At 45.5% G+C, this 20,771-nt stretch overlaps 1 protein-coding gene across 1 annotated transcript in view; it reads right to left on the bottom strand.

The window, feature by feature from the left end:
- Window positions 1-722: 722 nt before the first annotated feature.
- Window positions 723-20,771, bottom strand: part of KCNK12 (potassium two pore domain channel subfamily K member 12) — a 41,542-nt gene continuing 21,493 nt past the window's right edge. Inside the window, exon 2 of the mRNA XM_028725018.2 lies at window positions 723-1,618. Coding sequence (XP_028580851.1) covers window positions 723-1,618 — 896 coding nt within the window. The remainder of the gene's footprint in view (window positions 1,619-20,771) is intronic.

The raw sequence follows: 20,771 nt of genomic DNA, 5'->3' as shown, positions 1-20,771 counted from the left end.
GGTTCTTCTGCCACTATGCAGGTGTTTGTTGATTGACTAGTCCTCCTCCTTTGAGATTGGCATCCTGAGTCCACACAGGTGGAAGCTGGCCAATCAGAGCTGTATTTGCATGGTGGTGATTGAAGCTTCCCTGCAGCACCACTGGCCAGCTGCAATCAGTAATGGTGGGAAATTCTTCTATTGCCTGAGACAGTAGTCGGCATTTCCCACTAGTAAACTGTTTGATCAGCCACTGACAATTTATTGATTTATATAGACCGTTTGCTGCTATCCACAGACCCTGAAGCGGTTTACAGTAAGTATAAGTTGCTGGTGGTACCTGTGGAAGAATTAAAAAAAAATGGGCTAAAAATACTACAGCAGTGGTGCCCTCCCATCAGATGTCAAACAGATAAACAACTATTTAACTTTTAGAAGACATCTGTTCAGGGAAGTTTTGAATGGCTGATGTTTTATTGTGTTTTTAATATTGTGTTGGGCGCTGTCCAGAGTGGCTGGGACAACCCAGTCAAATGGGCGTCATATTATTATTATTATTATTATTATTATTATTATTATTATTATTGGAAGGCTTTCTTTTTTAAACAACAACAACAACCCTCTCAAGTAAACTTTGCATAAAACTTGCCCTCGAGAACGACTGGACGATTTTTTAAAATATTGTTTTATTAAATAAAGAATAAGAAAACACCTCTGTTTTATAGAAGATAATTTCAAAATTTCTACCTAGAATCGCTTGTCTCTGCCAGTCTATTGTTCATGATAGCTAGAGCGCCTACTCCTCCCGAGAAGCCATTTTGCCTCGTGTTTATGCAGACGTTCCGAGGGTAGCCATTGGCCGTCTCGGACAGTTGCTTTTGCAGGAGGGCCAGGGAGACTTTGTTGGAGGCGGTGAGATCCCTCATGGAGATCATCTCACCCGAAAGGCGCCTCCCCTCTGTGTCGCTGTCGTACTGTCCGTCCGTCTCCATAGAGATGTTGTGCCGGCGGAACCGGGACCCCGGCGTGATGGCATTGCGCCGCCCGAGGCGAGCGGTCGGTTTATGGCAATCTGGACAGCACCGGCACCGGAACTTTCTGAGCATCCAATTTAAAACCTGCTTGATTACAATCGAGATGACGTTAAAAAGGGAGTAGATGCAGCAGACCCCCATCAATATAAACATGAAGTTCCCAAATCTGTATAATCCCTGATTTCGGTACACGGCGTTTTGGCTGCTCACCAGGTCGCCGAACCCAATGGTGCTGAAGGTGACGAAACAGTAGTACAAGGAGTCGATGTAATTCCACCCTTCCACGGCGGTGTACATGGCCGAGGCACAGCAAGCGATAGTAATGGCAAGGATTCCCAGGATCAGCATCACGTGATAGACTGATGGCTTCCACCCAATCAGGCTGTCGACGTCGGACATGGATGAGCCCCTTCGGCAGGTTGGAGGTAGAAGGCCGCTCCTCCTCAGCTGCCTCTCATGGCACGCCTTCATCACCAAAGCGAGCAGGGAGATGATGCGCTCCAGAAAGAGGTTGAAGAAAAGGATTGTTGCGGCACACCCGAAGAGACCATAAACGATGAGGAAGGCTTTGCCAGCGACCGTTGCCGGTGTGGACATCCCGAAACCTGCAGCAGCAAAGAGAGAATGAAGTGTTTATATAAAAAGATAAAGCCCGATATGGTTTTGGTGCTAGAGGCTGGAAATTTCCTCTCTTCTCCTCTGGTGGTAAGATTAGAAGAATTGACAGGATGACTGGCAACTGGTGGAGTGTTGGTTATTTATTTTTTTTGTAATGGTAACTCAAAATGTCGCATGTGAGGCAGACCAAAGGCAACAAAAATGGAAACCACCAAAAGGAATTTGAAGCAGGAGCTAAAAGCAACGGAGGAAGACTAAATAGATGTTTACTAATCCAATGTGTTCTGGAACCTACTGGGAAAGTTAAAACCAATTTACAAAAAAAATTGCCTTGTGGGAAGTTGGCTCAAGTTATAAGAAAATAAGAAAGCCTGTTAGATCAGGTCAGTGGGCTATCAAATCCAGAACCCTGTTCTCACCCTGGTGAACCAGTTTCCGGTGGGAAACCAGAAAGCACTCTGCCCACTTGCAATTCCCATTAAGTACAAGTGGCTCAAAATATGGTGTGTACACAAACAAAATACCTGATACCAAGCCTGAGAAAAAAATATCACAAGTGGATAAAATAGTTGGCAACAATGCCATGTCATATGTTCTCTAGACTTGCGTTTTCCCTTGAAAGTAGCAGTGGCAGGTTGAATCCAACTGCAACCAAATAAAGAAAAGAAAAAGAAGAGGGGGAGATCTCTCATTTGCTGAGATTATTTGCAATGGTTTGCAACCTCTGCTTTTCTACTGTTGTTCTTTGCTGCTGTTACTCCATGGGCCATTTATTTTGCTGGTTCATTATTCTAACTTAAGTGATGCCAGCCAATAAAGAATCATGTACCAGTCAAGATGATGTCATGATGATTAACATGTAGTTGATTAGATTTCGTTATGTACTGACATCATTAAAGGCAAAGCACATCCATCAGAGGGATAGCAATGCTTCTTGTGTAACTGGCAGTCCTAACCAATCAGGGATCACATCAGGAATCAAGCGGTCCATTTGACCGAAGGGCCCTTCTTTCAAATTTGCATGAAGCTGATCATGAAAGTGCTGCACCCATTTCTGCTCTGCACCAGTTAGTAGCCCTGTGCCTAGTTCATTGCCTGGTTCCATCTAGCTTGCTCAAGAGACAGAACTTCCAAGCCCAAAACTATGTGTGATGTAACCACATCGGAAGTGCCGTATTTTTTGCCCTATAGGACACACCGGCCCATAGGACGCACCTAGATTTTTTGGGGGGAAATAAAGGAAAAAAAGCCTTATTCCCCCCCCCCCCCCCAGGCGCAGAGCTGGGGCGGGGGAAGCCCGAGCTTCCCCCAACCCCAGCTCCCAGAACGGGACCCAGATGCAGCTTCGGCATCGCTCTGGGAGCTTGCGGGGCTGGGGGAGGGGGAAGCCCTCCGCCAGCCTCCAAACCAGGTTGGGAGACAGCGGGATGGCACGCTGCGCCTCCCCGCTGTCCCCCGAGTTTGCGGGGCTGGCGACGGGGAGGAGCAGGCTTCTCCCCCCCGCCAGCCTTCTAACAAAGTCGGGGGACAGCGGGATGGCGGCGTTGGCCTCCCCGCTGTCCCCCAAGCTTGTGGGGCTGGCGGTGGGGCTCTCCTGAAGCCTGGAGAGCGAGAGGGGTCGGTGCGCACCGACCCCTCTCGCTCTCCAGGCTTCGGTGAAAGCCTGCATTCGCCCCATAGGACGCACACACATTTCCCCTTCATTTTTGGAGGGGAAAAAGTGCGTCCTATAGGGCGAAAAATACGGTAGTTCCTAGAGCCTCAGAGGTTTAAGCAGCAGAATGCAGAGACATTCCAGAAGCTCTTGCTTCATCCAAGTCTCCAAAGAGTTATCAGCTATTCTCCATTTTGGGAGATGTCATGTACAGTGAAGAATAGTCCTTCATTCCCAAACTCTATGGTGCCACTTAAAACTGCATGGAACAGACAACCCAGTTCTGCAGCATCTCTTTGAACTAAGGAATATGTGTATCTGGCAACTCCACATGCACTTTATTCAGTGACAATCCAAGGGCTTAATTTGAGGTCTTGTTTGCTAGTGTGTGGTTGTTGTGAGGAGGAGCGGGAAGTCTTTAATAACACACTGGTGATAGAGGAATCAAAACGTACAGCAAACCCCCCATACTCAGGAGGGTATGATAACACACTACCAGGGACTCAGACAGCTGTAGAGATTCAGAGCTCTTGCAGAGGGAAAAATTACACCCTTGTTTGACCTCCACACCAATCAAGTTCTTTTTTTGTGGTGTCTAAACAACTCAAGGACATTTCAGAAAATAGGACGTTGCCAATTATGTTCTCAGTTCCTTTACTAGTAAATTGTAGAGCGAGTCTTCAAAAGCAGCCTAATACACAAAGCTGGAACTCAAGGAATTGAAACATAAAACTGCAAACTACACAGGAGTAATAATTTGCTAGTCAATGACCATGTCTTACTCCTCATATCAGGTACTTGTTAATCTGGGGATGTGATGACAGCAGCAACAGGGTTGTACCATTACAAATTATTGCATCCTTCGATACCACATGATAGGCATTTAGTGACTGCTATATATTTCCAGACACCCAGGTCATATGTTAGCTTAGTGGCAAAGGAACAATTCCAATATGGTTTGGTCCTATCATGGTCCTGTAATATATGAAGAGAAACACAGAGGTGGAAGGTATTTCATAGGCCACCTAGTCCAACCCTTGGCTGATGCAGGAAATCCACGGCTACAGGATCCCTCAAAGATTGTCATCTAGCTTCCGCTTTAAAATCTCTAATGAGGGAGAGCCCACCACCTGCCCTGCCCTCAAGAAACTTGGATGCCGAGCTATTGATGTTTAGTTGAAATCCCATTTAGTACTTCAAATTGATTGGGCTGGGTCCAAAGCAAGGTTAACCAATATGGTGGCCTCTAGATGCTGTTGGACTACAATTCACCATCAGCCCCAGCAAATATGACCAATGGCCAGGGATGGCGGGAGCTGGTAGACACCGTAGAACCTGGTAGACACCATAGAATCATAGAATTGTAGAGTTGGAAGGGACCCTGGTGATCATCTCAGCCAACCCCCTGCAACGCAGGAATATGCAGCTGTCCCATACAGGGATCAGACCTGCAACCTTGGCATTATTAGCACCGCATTCTAACCAGCTGAGCTATCCAGGCATGTTGGCGCTAGAGCATCAGAAAACAAGCTTGTTCTGTCATCCATATGACAACCTTTCACATATTTGAAGATGCCTATTGTATTATCTTCTACTTCTCTCTTCTCCAGACCAAATATACCCAACTCTAGGGGTGGATGTAACGACAGGGTTTCCCCCCACAACTTTATTAAAAGGTAAAGGTAAAGGTACCCCTGCCCGTACGGGCCAGTCTTGCCAGACTCTAGGGTTGTGCGCCCATCTCACTCAAGAGGCCGGGGGCCAGCGCTGTCCGGAGACACTTCTGGGTCACGTGGCCAGCATGACATCGCTGCTCTGGCGAGCCAGAGCCGCACACGGAAACGCCGTTTACCTTCCCGCTAGTAAGCGGTCCCTATTTATCTACTTGCAACCGGGGGTGCTTTTGAACTGCTAGGTTGGCAGGCGCTGGGACCAAACGACGGGAACGCACCCTGCCACAGGGATTTGAAACGCCGACCTTTCGATCGGCAAGCCCTAGGCGCTGAGGCTTTTACCCACAGCGCCACCTGCGTCCCCACAACTTTATTGCCTGGCCCCAAATATACACAGTGCTGATATGGAGTGACCAACTAGTTAAGTAGTCATAGAAACCTATGAGAGAAACAAAGGACTCTCTTGAGATGTAATGCTGGGATTCTCCTCCACCTAGGCTCAGGTTATGTGTAAATAAACCATATATCATAAAGACACCACAGTCTCTACTGTGCCTTGTTGTCCAAAGGAAAAACAGGCCCTGGTAAGCACGCTTAGTACCCCTGGGATCTCATATAGCTTGGAGATAGGAGCGGCATCTAACAATATATTTTTTTACTGTCCCAATGAGGTTTCCACTGCTGAGAAGTTATTTTTAGCACCTTGAAAACATGTCCCCACCCCCAGCAGTGTGAAGGTACCATCACAAGCCTCTGGGAGTAATGATCAACCTGACCCACCGTAGAATTAGGCAGGAGTCATTGATTTATTTTAGAAACGGCAACTTTGTTGTGGCAACACAAGCAATTCATAATCACGGACCTGTTGGCAATCCCATTGTTAAAAGAATAGCACAGTAGATTAACAATAATTGGCACGCAGCCTCAAGGAATCAGAGAAATAATGAGAGAATTTGGAGGCACAGAGCAAACTAATTGGAGCTAGAGGAGGAGCATGTTGTAATCATTTGCAAATAAGATAACGGGAGCCTGTAGCAACAGGGGAAGGCTGCTTGGGGACGGATTTGGAGTGAAGAATTTGTGGGTGGCCAAGCACTCTCCCCTATCCCAACTCTCAATTTCATCCACCTCAAGCAACTTTTCATTTGTTGTAATTAAATAGTTAATCACAGGGGTGGTGTCATGGACTGGCTGAACACAGAGGAATGGTGGGAGGCATCCGCTGCGGAACCCCCAAGGGACGAAGGCTCAGAGCCTGGGGGTTGGTGGTGGGACAGTGATGAGTGGTCAGAGGGAGAAAAGGGAGAAGCCTGGGGTGGGGGGGAGTAAGTGTTGGTAGCTGAAGAGGTAACAGGGTTTAGTGAGCAGGGATAGAAGGTGGGAAGCAGAAGCAGAAGTGGGAGCTGGAGAGGAGGGAGCCCAAGAGGCAGATATGAGCCAGGCTGATGAAGAAGCCAGGGTGTCTCCCCATCCTGCTGCAACCAGCTCCTCTCTCCCCTGGTCTCCCAGGACTAGGAGAAGTATGAAGCGAGAGGAGCAAAGACAGGTGCGCTGGCATATTCTCAAATTGCTGGGGAAAGACCTGGTGGAGGCAGAGATTTAGGCAGCTGTGGGAAGGCGGAGACCTTCTGCCTCCGCAATTATATAATGCGATTATATAATAATAATAAATTTTTATTTATACCCCACCCTTCCTGGTTCAGAAAACCAGGCTCAGGGCGGCTAACAACAAATTTAAAACACTTAATTGATGCAACAAAAATCAGCATAAAATACAGTATAAAACACGGATAACAATAAATTCAGAATTCAAAAATCAATTTAGGGGCGGAAATCCATCCAATAAACATTAGATGATCACCAGGGCTAGCTGGCTAAATTAGTCCTATCTGGGTAGGTAATCTTCATAAAATCTTCATAATCTTCATAAAAAGGCAATTGCCTCATAGGGGTAAGACAGATTGAGAAGAGTTGCTGTGCTTATTATGGCCTGGGTCCCCTGAGCTGAACTGGTTTCTGCTAATAAAGAGTTAACTTCACATACTCCGTGTGATTTATTGCTGGCTGACTAACATGTGGAGAATCTCAGGTCTGGGAGTCAAATGTGATCCTCTGGACCTCTCTGCCCAGCCATTAGGACTCTCTCCAGACCACACCTTCTCTTCATAAGCCCCTGTTCTTAGTGGGCTCTGCTTTGCAACTGGTCCCACTCACCTTTTATCTAAACTAAAAAGTCCCAAACTCTGCAACCTTTCCTCACAGGGGAATTACTCCATCCCTGGGATCATCACATGCTAGGCAGCTAAAAATGGTACCCATCTCCCCAAACAACTTTGTTGATAAAATGTTGAGGTTTTGTTTGGGTGCAGGACATTTCCCCCAAGACTGCAGATCTAATATAATTCTTCCTTCCTTCCTTCCTTCCTTCCTTCCTTCCTTCCTTCCTTCCTTCCTTCCTTCCTTCCTTCCTTGTTAGCAGAGCTGATCTTGGGGCTTGTATGCTGAGCTCCAGGGATTTTACAAAGAAGTGTGTCCTTGCCAAAGCTTCCTAACTGAATCATTATCTTCCCTTCTTTGCAGGGGGACTGAAAAGAAGCAGAAAATAGGCAAAAGTGGGGTATGATTTTGCCTGGTCCGCTGTCAGCTGGGAAGATCTGTGCTCCATAAAACTGGCAGCAGAATTACAGGTAGATACTGCAGCTGAAAGCTAAAGTTGTAGTAGCCCCCTCCTTAAGATTATGCAGAAATGTATAGCATGCAAATCCAAGTGATCAATAAGCCCCTTTGGTGCAACAATTCACTAGCAAAGTTTATGGATCGGGTTGTTTAAAGCAAGAGGGTAACTAGGAATCTGAATATTTGTTAAAAGGTTCGCAGCCATAAATGGCATTTATGGACAAAATATCTCTGTGATTAGGCAGAGGAAACCTGCAACCGCACCACGCGGGCAGGATCTTTTAGAAAGAAATATTGGGCTGACGTTGTGTAAACTCCTCCAATTATTAAATTACAACTGCCCCCAGTTAACAGATGGATCGCAACAGTAAATATGCTGTTTGCCTTCGATTTCCATCTGCAGGACTTCACCCAGTGTCTAGTTCCCGATTTATCGAGAAACAAGTGTTCTCTTTTCAATGCTCTTTCTACAATAACAGCGGAGTAAACAGAATATCTCCATAACAACCAAACACACCAACATTGCCTCTTTGGAGATTAGACCAGCACTACTCGAATGGCCTGCCTTATAACAACTCAGAGAGAGCGGAGCCACTTCTCCCTTCATTTCCTTTCGTTCTGATTGGTTTTTCTCACTTTCCCAAACAACGTTACCGACTCTCGGGGGATGCGAGGGAAGGTTTGCAGTACTGCAAGATCAAAGCAGAGGGGAATCGCACTCGGAAAGCAGAAATGGTAGCGAATGAGACAAATAGCCCATGAAAACCCAGGAGAAAAAACAAAAACAAAACAGTGGCCAAGCTACAGTTAACACATAAATAAATGCAGCAGGCCTGGCCCTTCTGTGACTCACTAAACTGAACAACTTGGACTTAGAGGGGATTAGACAAATAAATGGAGGGTGGCTTTCAAGAGCTATTAGCCATGAGAGCTGAATGGAATACCACATCTTGGGATGGTCAACAGTTGGTGAGGGCTATTGCCTTCATGTCCTGTTGGGCAGCTTCCTGGATGTATCTGGTTTTCCCCATCTGTGAAACAGTGTGCTGGGTTCGATGGGTGCTTAATCTACTTGGCAAATCACCAATAGTGCATTGGAAACTGATACATTCTAGGAATAATCCCTCCTTGGTGCCTTCACTATCACAGCATCACCTGAGCCTCTACATGGCTTAGAACTTCAGTATCTAAAGGAACTTCCCACGCCTCATGCCCACCAACTGAGGGACTTCCATGAATTCTCCTTCCATCTGAAGTGTGAGAAACAAGAGAGAGGGCCTTCTTGGTGGTAGGCCCTGGGCTCTTCCTAAAGAACCTTCCAGAAAGACCAGCATAGTGCCTGAGGTAACATATTTTGGGCAGCAAGGAAATTATCTTTTTGTTCACCCAGGCCTTTTAACAGATTGTAATGTTAAGTTTTATTTTTAGGCTGGTACTATTAACTTAGTTCTATTCTGATAGCATTTGAGTCCTTTATTTTTTGACTCCATGTGATAATTGTAGCCCTTTTTGATATATTTGTATTTTGGGTGCTGATATATTTCCTGTTTTCTTATATCATTTGTGTTGTAACTTGGCCCTCCAGCTGTTTTGAGACTACAATTCCCATCATCCCTGACCACTGGTCCTGTTAGCTAGGGATGATGGGAGTTGTAGTCCCAAAATAATAATAATTTAATAATAATAATAATTTATTATTTGTACCCCGCCCATCTGGCTGGGTTTCCCCAGCCACTCTGGGCGGCTTCCATAGAAACCAAAAATACACTAAAATATCACACATTAAAAACTTCCCTGAACAGGGCTGCCTTAAGATGTCTTCTGAATGTCAGGTAGCTGGAGGGCCAAGTTCGGCCATGCCTGACCTAGAGGACTAGATGAATGGGTGACTAATGAATGTTGACCACCCAAGGTTCTGCTATACAAAAAAGTATAGGCATTATAAAAAAAAATGGGTAAGAGCAGGAATATCTGGCTATGAGATGTTCTCTCATAGGACACCCAATTACTGAGGAAAATTCAAAGAAACAACTTGGGAATATTTCAACGAATTGGTTCCAAATATGACAAATTTGTTTGTTTGCTCATTCACTTATAAGAACAATGAGCTTTGATCCCTAATAATGTTTGAAGCTTTAGGAATTAATACAGAGCTTAAAGGTGAAGCTTATCTATTTTATAAAACACTATTGGACCTAACAATGAGCGAAGGGCAGAATCTTAGAGAGGTCTGAGAAGCGGACTTAGGCCAACAAATCGATGAACACAAATTGAGCTCTATGTGGTCTAAACACCCGTTGCATACCATCTTGGCTAAACTGCAGGAAACCTCTTTAAACGTCATTTATAAGACAACACTGGACTCTGTCTACTTTGAAGTATACATTGTGGATGTGAGCTAAATGTGTAATGTAAATGATATTCAAGGTTTTTTTATGCCATGTGGATGGATGTATACAAGAGTCAACATCTATATATTTATTTGTCTTGGAAGACAACATTTTGTGTTTGGTAATTGTTTTTTAATTTTTCAATAAAGTTTGCCCCCAAAAAGCAGATAAATATATTCCCACAGTTTAGAGCCAGCGCATTGGTTGCTAAAGCAATATTAAGTGCCTTCCTATTGGCAGCTTTAAAATAAAGGATGGCGATGTCCTATCTCCCACACAAAACCAGTGACAGGGGCTCTTATTTGCAAGTAAAGATGAAGCAGGACCCTTATGCTTTTCATATAATCAGTTATCCATATATCCATATATAACCATATACAGTGGTGCCCCGCAAGACGAACGCCTCGCAAGACGGAAAACCCGCTAGACGAAAGGGTTTTCTGTTTTGGAGGCGCTTCGCAAAACGAATTTCCCTATGGGCTTCCTTCGCAAGACGAAAGCCCATAGGGAAATCTCCGGGACAGCGGGGAAGCGCAGTGCGTCTTCCCCACTGTCCTCGGACCTCCTCCGAAGGCTGGCGGTGGGGCGGAGAGACCTCCTCCCGCCGCCAGGCTTCGGAAGGCTGCTCCGAAGCCTGGCGGTGGGGCAGAGAGACATCCTCCCGCCGCAATAAATATCACTTTCTTTTTCTCCACTGCTGTGTCTGTCAATTCTTGGACACCATTTGAGTGGGTCACAGGTACTCTAAAAATCTGTGCAAGAAAGATGTAAAAAAAGTGAACCTTTTATTATAGCAGTCTAATGGTACTTTGGCCACCTCATGAGAAGAGAAGACTCCCTGGAGAAGACACTGATGCTGGGAAAGATGGAGGGCACAAGGAGAAGGGGGCGACAGAGGACGAGATGGTTGGATAGTGTTTTCGAGGTTACCAGCATGAGTTTGACCAAACTGCGGGAGGTAGTGGAGGACAGAGGTGCCTGGCGTGCTCTGGTCCATGGGGTCATGAAGAGTCGGACACGACTAAATGACTAAACAACAACAACAAATGGTACAAGCTCAGTAGCAAGGAGAAAAGCAGAATGTAGTCCAGGTGCTGTTACAAGGCAAAGGAGTACCTACAATTAATTTGGGCCCAGGAGCCAGGACCAAGGTTCAGGAGTCTGAAATTAGTAACAAGAGTGTACAGGAGCTACACCCAATGAGTTTACCACCTACCCACCAAGCTAGTAATCCAAGGCAGAGAATGCCCAGCGACTTGCAAGAATCCCTGTCCATGTGGAGTTCCTGACCTGCAGACAGGTGCTCTGCTCAGAGAGTTAAGCCTCCCCTTTCTTCTCGATATGCCACCTCTTCTTGGGAGACAGTGACAAACACATCTTCCCCTCTGAAGCCTCTCACTTTATCAGAGCAGGCAACATCTCTGAGCCCACTTTATCCTCCACAGGTGGGGGGAAAGCAGATTCTGGGTCTCCCACCTCATCAGTAGATCTGGGCACATCTGTCAAGAGGGCTCTGCTCTGTAGTTTCATCTTGTCCTCCTACTCCTGGTCTGAATTGGAGTACGCAGAGGGGAGCATGACAGGTGAGGTCAGAGAACAAGAATAAAAGCCATCCTGTATCTCCATTTCCCATTAATTTTCTCCAAAGCTGGAAATGGGTGACATAGGTGTGAGACCCATTCTATAAGTGGACTTAAAAATGCTATGCCACATATATCTCCCCCCCCCCCCTTTGGCTACTGAATGGATCTTTGCAAATACATCATTGCAAATCTGAGTGCTAAATCTATTCTCCAGGGTGAAAATTACAATCCTTAGTAATATGAGGAGCTACCTGTGGATTTAATTTCAGGCATGGAGTGGAGAAGCAGACAGGCAGTGGAAAATTTATCTTGTGCCAATGTGTGCCTTATTAGCATATCATGTTTGAATTTCATATTATACTGCTATTAGCATTCCAGATCCCCGTCCTATTTGTAACTACTGGAGAAGATAACTGCTTGGCTAATAATCTCAATGATTTCAGGGCTTCCAGGCCCAAATGAAAACTACTTAAGGAAGATGAGGCCAAAACTAACATTCATTCTAGAAGCAGAAACTGAAGTTGCTAATGATCCTGAATGAGACAGCTTTTACTGATCAACCTAGAGCCTTTTCCACTGCATGCAAAGACAGGCTCCAGAAGATTGTGCAAATGAAGCCAATAATGGGTCCAACTGTCAGGAAAGCAGTTTCTGCACATGATGTAGAGGGAAATGAGGAATGCATGGAGCTCCTCAACCTGGGAAGGTAGTCTATCTAGGAATAGGAAAACTCTGATCCAAAATCCCTGCTTCCTTGCATGGACGCGTGCAGCCCCTAGATCTGGAGCGGCTCCAACAGCATAGGCTTGGCCTTGCCTTCCCTCAGGTGGGATACCTGGAGGTCTCCGCCTAGCTCAGTCAGTTGACCAATCCCACCTGGGGGAAGCGTTGCCAAGGAGACCAGGCCAGGTAGGGGAGGGATTACCTGCCCACACAATAGAGGGAGGATCTTACCTGGGAATCCTCACTTGGCTCCAGAGCTTCTCCCACCCTACCCACCTTCAGTTAATGTCTTATTTTGCAGGTTAACTTTTCTTCACAGGTTTTGCAGGTTAACTTTTCTTCACAGGTATGCGGGCGCTGCTACGTTAAGGTCGCTGTTAAAGGGCCAGAAAGGAATTTCCCTGCATTGGCAGGTTTCACCTTTCCCGTAGCAAAACGTCACAACTTTGGCGGTATCAGGCCTTGGGCGGAATCCTTTAGTTCATCTTCCTCTTTGCGGCGGCGATACCAGGGTTCCCCGTTAAAGGGGTTTTCTGAAGGGAGGCTTTGACCGTACGCCGAAAGGTCGTCATTGCTCTCCCCTGCGGCGGCGGCGTAACGGGGGCGGCTATGTCTGCTTGAACATATGTTCTCCAGAGCCGGTCCACCCCCCCCGCACACACACACACTGGATAACCCTGATGCTCCCTAGGTCCCCGGCTGGGGACTGGGGAGGGAGAACGCCCAATGCCTGAGCCAAGGTCTACCCACATTTGAAATTTAATAAAGTTGTGGCCAATTTAATCCCATAGCACGTTGTCTTGAGTCGTTATTCCACATGACGGGGGGACCGCGCGGGATCTGGGGACTCCGCCTGTCCACGCAAAAGGTTTTGGGAGTAAATCCTGAGGAAAAATCCATTCCTATTGACTTGTGGGACATCTTCAGGAGAAGAAGAGGCTAAGGAGTAAACCCTACACAAATGGAGTCCCTAAGGTGGTTGGATGGTGTCTTTTACGCCTCTTTCCAGCAAGGAGCAGAGTGCAAGATTTCTTGATTAAAAAAAAAAAATGCTTTGTGCATCCATCCTGAGAGCCAGTGTGGTGTAGTGGTTAAGAGCGGTAGACTCGTAATCTGGGGAACCGGGTTCGTGTCTCCGCTCCTCCACATGCAGCTGCTGGGTGACCTTGGGCCAGTCACACTTCTTTGAAGTCTCTCAGCCCCACTCACCTCACAGAGTGTTTGTTGTGGGGGAGGAAGGGAAAGGAGAATGTTAGCCGCTTTGAGACTCCTTAAGGTAGTGATGAAGGGACGCGGGTGGCACTGTGGGTTAAACCACAGAGCCTAGGACTTGCCGATCAGAAGGTTGGCGGTTCAAATCCCTGCGACGGGGTGATCTCCCGTTGCTTGGTCCTAGCTCCTGCCAACCTAGCAGTTCGAAAGCACGTTAAAGTGCAAGTAGATAAATAGGTACCGCTCCGGCGGGAAGGTAACTGGCGTTTCCGTGCGCTGCTCTGGTTCGCCAGAAGCAGCTTAGTCATGCTGGCCACATGACCCGGAAGCTGTACGCCAGCTCCCTTGGCCAATAAAGCGAGATGAGCACCGCAACCCCAGAGTCGGTCACAACTGGACCTAATGGTCAGGGGTCCCTTTACCTTTTAAGGTAGTGATAAAGCAGGATATCAAATCCAAACTCTTCTTCTTCTCTTCTACCTCTAATCTTGCCCCTTTCTAAAAATTATTTATTGGTGTGTGCTTGTAGATTCTACCACCACCAGCAGTAGCATTGACATTACAGTCCTATGTTGACCTCACAAACACCAGTCAGGAAAGTAAAATACTGGTTGGTTGGAAACTTTCAATTAATGTTCTTTGGTGGCAGGTTTTTCTGTTTGGTGGTGGGTGTCTTGCTTGAATCTTTATAGGATAAGGCCTAGCTCTCTCTGTTGTGGCTCGTTGTAGGCCAAACCTGACCTAACCTGATGGCTGGAGATTTGTTTGAGTGCCAGAATAGGTCCTGAGGAGCTTTAATGCTGATGCTTGACAAAATTCTACTAAGTAAAATGGATGCTTGCGGCTTACTGTGAGAAACGGGAGGACTCTGCGGGCGACGCTAAGGCCAGGACAGGAGAGGAGAGCCACCTCGCAGGAGGAAACAGAGACACGCTGTGAAATTTATAGAGGCCTTCATGAGGGAGTAAGGAAATAGGAAGAAAGATTCATAGCAGCGTTTGCAGCGGACACAAGCAGAAAGTGAAGATTTATGGGCACATTTTCAAAGAGGGCTCTGTGTACGAGGTGTACAACACTTCAATTCTGAGCTGTGCCCATTGATAAGAAATGGGCGAGGGAGCAAATAGATTTTAGGTACAGTATGCCCTAAATCAGAGTTTATTCTAATCTGCAACTGGGCATGGGAGCTTGATAAGGAACGAGGTTGTTTCTTAAAAAGAAAGAGGTAAGGGGAGGAGAGAGAAAAATAAATAGGAATCCTCAGGACAATATGCTTTTTGAGCACTTCTACCATACCCTTCAACATTTATCTGATGAAAATATAGGTAATAATAATAATAATAATAATAATAATAATAATAATAATATATCCCACACATCTGACTGGGTTGCCCCACCCACTCCGAGCAGCTTCCAACATACAGTGGTACCTCGGGTTAAGAACTTAATTTGTTCTGGAGGTCCGTTCTTAACCTGAAACTGTTCTTAACCTGAAGCACCACTTTAGCTAATGGGGCCTCCTGCTGCTGCCATGCCACCACTGCGTGATTTCTGTTCTTATCCTGAAGTAAAGTCTTTAACCCGAGGTACTATTTCTGGGTTAGCAGAGTCTGTAACCTGAAGTGTCTGTAACCTGAAGCGTCTGTAACCCAAGGTACCACTGTATATAAAACATAATTAAATATTATATATGAAACAAAACTTCCCTATACAGGGCTGCCTTCAGGTGTCTTCTAAAGGCTGTATGCCCTGGCTCAGGGGTTGCACAACTCCATACCTTCCAACATTTCTCTGATGAAAATAAGGAAATCCTAAGAAGAAGCAAGACATTCCAGGATCAAATTTGAAACTGGAAGGGCTTCTGAAAATAGGGACACCTAGAGGGTCTGTCATACCGATTTGCTTGCACAAATCTTGTGTGGAGGTTAGACTAGGTCCAGACTTTATTTAAATAATCTATATATCTCTAAATCTCTACGCATTATATAAGAAATACAATACAGAAAAGGTAAAATTGGCTTAAAAGTTAAAACAAACAAACCAGACTTCAATTAAAACGGCTGCTGGAAGGGGGGGGGGAGTGGACATTGCAGGGAGGAGGCCTGTCTGGGGGGCGGGGTTCCTAAAATTGGGCTTGTGCAATACTGAACACATGGCTTCTGTTAGTTTACAAGCCATGCATCTAAATTAAAGGGAACCACTAACAGTGACTCAGCCTATGACCCCAGTGATCAGGCAAGGCTATAAGGGATTAGGTGGTCTATGAAATATCTTGGACCCAAGTTGTTGTAAAGTCATGCAAAGACTCTTGAACCGGGCACACTAGTGAATGGGGAGCCAGCACAGGCTTTTGAGGACTTGAGTCATGTGCTGGTGATAGTCTGTCTCCATCAACAGTCTGACATCAATATTTTGCACCAGCTGGGGCTTGCTAACCAGGCTCAAGGTTAGCCCAACATAAAGTGCATTGCAATAATCAAATCTTGTGGTCACCAATCCTATGGCCAGACTATTGGGTATTCATTCTGATTTGCTTACTGGGCAGTTACACGACAATGAGCCTTCATCTTGCATTCATCCTGATCGGCTTGCAGGGTGTTTACGCACCTTCTCGTTAATCATTAGTTTGTTTCATACTTTTCAGTACATTTCCCAGTCATTTCCTAACTGCAAAAAACAAACAAACCGTTTTTTAAAATGTGGGTTTGTTGTGACAGAGAGCATTGATTCACTTTAATTGTGCAAAGCTAACTTTTCCGGCACGTGAATCCCTTCCACAAAACAGTGACGGTCCGGAGGCGCCCATAGAAGATGATAATGAACAGTCTTTTCCTCATTGTTCTTCACTGTCATCCTTCCTTCTCTGCTGTCTTCCTCTTTCTATCTGTTCATCTTCATTTCCCCTCCTCTCATCCCTGTTCATTTCATTATTAGCAGGGGGTGGGGGTGGCAGGAGACCATATGGAAATGGTTGTTGAAATATTTGGAGTTGGGAGAGACTGACAAACTGGCTGAAGTTTGCAGAAGAAATGACTGTTTACAGAACGCTAAGTTTGCAGAGAGAAGGACATGTTTGGTGAATGACTGGAATGTAAATGACAGAAATGCAAGACCTGAGAAATGTAATGAATTATTGTGTTTTCACTTTGTATCTTGCATTTTTTAAAAACAATACTGTCACATGCCACTCCTGATCTCCACAGCAGTGTGAGATTCCAGGGAGTTCCAGGCAGTGGCGTAGCGTGGGGGGTGCAGGGGGGGGCGGCCGCACCGGGCGCAACATCTGGGGTTAGGGCAAATCCACAGGTTAGGGGGCGAAATCCACGGGTTAGGGGGCGCAAATCCACGGGTTAGGGGGCGCAAATTACTTGCCTTGCCCCGGGTGCTGACAACCCACGCTACGCCACTGGTTCCAGGTGCTTACCCAGGGTTTGTGTAACCTTTGGAAATGAGGCACAGTGCAGACTGGGCTGCCTTTATGATATATGGTTTGCTTACACATATATACAACCTGAGACAACGATGCAGGGGCTCCCAACTTTACACTCCAAATTGTCTTGCCTCTCCCATAGTCACAGTCCTGGGTCCAAGCAGACATCCTGGCTGTTGCCCTGCAGCTTGCCTTGTTTCTCCCACTCACATAGCTCCTAACGTGTCACTAGGCGGCTGCAAAGTTATGTCACAGCTTACCCACTGAAAAACCTTTCCCCCTAGAGCAGACCAGGGCAAACTGCAAATCCTGAAACTCTGCTCCTGGCTTTTTGAAATATACTCGAAGTCGAGTGTGAATTTCATGCTCTTTATTCAGCTCATAGTAGCAATGAATGAAACTTTCCCCCAAACTTCTAGCTATATATATATTATTTACACAATGGGCCCCGTGTGATTGGCTAATTCCAGGCTGCTCCTGTAGGCCAATCAGGTTGTGGATTCACCTCCTCCAGAAGCCTGATTGGCTGCTCCTGCAGGCCAATCAGGTTGCTGATTCACTTCATCCAGGAGCCTGATTTGCTGCTCCTGCAGGCCAATCAGGTCGCTGATTCACTTCCACCTGGAGCTGGATTGGGTGGCTCCTGCGGACCAATCAGACTGCTGCATTCTGGATCCTATTGTTCTAGGATTCAGCTCAGTACATAACACCTTTGTTTTTCGACCCAACTCTGAACTCAAGGAGAGGCTTCACCCATTTGTCGGCTGGCATAGAACCTCTGCTTTGTTGACCACCCACCTCTCTGACCCCTTTTGTTTGCTTAACAACTCGGCCATTTGCAGGCAGGACTGGACATGGGAAGCAGAGCCCTGCTATTAGGAGGCTGACTTGCTGACAAAGATCCTGCCACTGCACATGGGGTAGATTACGTATGTGATTTCAAGCATTTTTGTAGAAATACTAATAATAATCGCCATGCTCTTCTTTGTCATAAATTATCCCAGGGCAGTTCATGCCAAAACTACGAAACAGAAGCAGGTGGTGGCACTTTCCTGACCTCCTGGCATTGTGTTCCTAACTTCCTGACCTCCTGGCAGGTGGCTGCTTACTGGGAGGGGAAAAGGTGGCACGGGGCAAAAACATTTATTAATTTACTAAATGTCTATACTGCCCGTCATCCAGTGTAGACCATCTGAGTCTGAGTAGCACCGAGTTAAAAACAAAAGAGGAATGTAAATGGGTAAAAGTGATGGTAACTGCAGCCAGACAGGTTAGAGTGAGTAACTGGAAAAATGCAGAAGAGCTAGGGGTGAACCAACAGAGGAAAAAACTGAATAATGTTATAATTTTAGAATATCTAACTGTGAAGGTACACAGAATGAAAGGGTTTAAGGTCAGTGAGAAAGAGGAGGATTGGCTTGAGAAGATATTGAATTATTTGGGTAGGTTTGAACAATTTGGGGCAATTAAAATGTTCAAAGTTAATTAAACCTTGTGGATGGTGGAGCGTTAATGTATATAAAATTGTACATATGGTTGATTTGAATATGTTATTATTGATTATGTATACCCAATGTTTCAGCCATTTGGGGGGTTTTACTGTTTGTGTTTGGCTGCTGATAAATAATTTAAAAAACAAAAACAAAACACAAATATAGACCATTGTCACAAATAAAAACACTCTTCCTACAGTTTATGGCTTTTTAACTAGCCCAGTGCACCAGCCAGAGCAGTTCATGCGCCATTCTCCCTGCTGCCTCTCTCCTCCATCTCCTTCTCCTGCTAAGCAGCAGCAACAACTCACCTGTCGGCAGGTCAGGTGAGTGCCTCCACCCTGCCATGCCATCTGCTACTGCTATAAAACGTGGTACAATAGATTATATTGATTCCCATCATGTCATGTTTGTTTGTCCCTGGCTGGAAAACCATTAGTTCCGAATGTTTGTATTAATTAATACAAACGGCGCTTTTTCAAAGGAGCTGGAGGCAGGTGTGTTCCAGCCTGTCTCCACGGAGGGAAAAAATGAAACTTTCCTGCAGTTAGAATTTGCCATCGCGGGAGAGAGAGAGAAAAAAAATATCACATCTCCCAGTCTCTCTTCTCAACAGGAGCGCACTAAGCAAAACATATAATTTCATAAGGAGGAGGGGAAAAATCGAGCGCTTCAAATGTCAAGAGTACTTTTTAAATATCACATCAACATTTTTCCTGCCATTGAGCTGTTCTAATGTCTTTCGAGATGAGTGAGCGCTTGTCTTGTTTGAGACTGTCGTTTCCTGCAGGCCGTGGGACCATTCCAAACACAGAGATGTCTAGGAGAAGATGTGCAAAGGAAAAACCCACCCCAGTCTGCAGCTTCCCTGGCAATGCCTTGCAAATTGCTTTGAAAAAACAACAACCAAGAACACCACCCTCCCACATTTAAAAAATGTATATCTAATACAGCAGAGGATAGGTCGGTGTTTGGAAATGAGAGGAAGATTGTGTGGGCTTTATAGAGCACTAAAATTGACAATAATAGGGGATCTTTAGGGTTGGGGTTTTTTGTGGGTGTCGTTTTGTTATTTTGTGGATTAAAGGGAATGGCAGGAGAGGAAATGCTTCTCCTTCCTTGGAGGTTTTTAAGCAGAGGTTGGATGGCGACCTGCCACAGATGATTTAGTTGAGATTCTTGAATTGCAGGGGGTAGACTAGATGGCCTTTGAACCCCCTTCCAACTTTGATTCTATGATTCTTGCTTAAGAAGGATGTGGCTCCTTAAGATATGAGGAAGACTGCCATTTTGCCTCGTAAACTGGACCAGATTTTGGGGGTTATGTGTGTCTCTGAATCACCCCTTCCCCTCCTCTCTCTTTTTTTAAATAATTTTTTAATTAAAGTTTCAGAAGTTTTTTATAACAACCAAACAAAACAATACAATGGAACAGACAAACGAAAAAAAAAAACCACAAGTATAATTTCAACCCTTATTTTCTTATAACTTACTTCCCTGACTTCCTCATACCTCCCCTTTCTGTAGTCCAATTTCTAATTTATTATTCAGCAAATCCTTCCCTTATTTTTCACTTAATTTTTGACCTTTCTTTTCTTTTTTTGAGAGCCAGTGTGGTGTAGTGGTTAAGAGCGGTAGTCACGTAATCTGGGTAACCGGGTTCGCGTCTCTGCTCCTCCACATGCAGCTGCTGGGTGACCTTGGGCCAGTCACATTTCTTTGAAGTCTCTCAGCCCCACTCACCTCACAGAGTGTTTGTTGTGGGGGAGGAAGGGAAAGGAGATTGTTAGCCGCTTTGAGACTCCTGAAGGGGAGTGAAAGGCGGGATATCAAATCCAAACTCTTCTTCTTCTCTTCTTTTTACTTAACCATTACCGCTGATAACCACATATTTTCTGACCCAACGTCATTCTAACATTCATTAATTTTACAATATTTCTTTAGATAGTCCTTGAATTTCTTCCAATCTTCTTCCGCTGTTTCTCTTCCCTGGTTTCGGATTCTGCCAGTCATCTCTGTCAGTCCCATGTAGTCTATCACCTTCATCTGCCATTCTTCCAAGGTGGGTAGATCTTGTGTCTTCCAATACTTTGCGATAAGTATTCTTGCTGCTGTTGTAGCGTACATAAAGAATGTTCTATCCTTCTTTGGCACCACTTGGCAGACAATACCCAAGAGAAAGGCCTCTGGTTTCTTCGGGAAGGTATACTTAAATACCTTTTTCAATTCATTATATATCATTTCCCAGAACGCCTTAATCTTAATCACCCCTTCCCCTCCTCAAGGCCAAATTCACTCAACTTTCA

Source organism: Podarcis muralis, chromosome 3 (assembly GCF_964188315.1).
Source record: "Podarcis muralis chromosome 3, rPodMur119.hap1.1, whole genome shotgun sequence".
Taxonomy (NCBI): Eukaryota; Metazoa; Chordata; class Lepidosauria; order Squamata; family Lacertidae; genus Podarcis; species Podarcis muralis.
The sequence above is the reverse complement of the archived record's forward strand: the minus strand, read 5'-3'. Positions and strand labels throughout refer to the sequence as shown.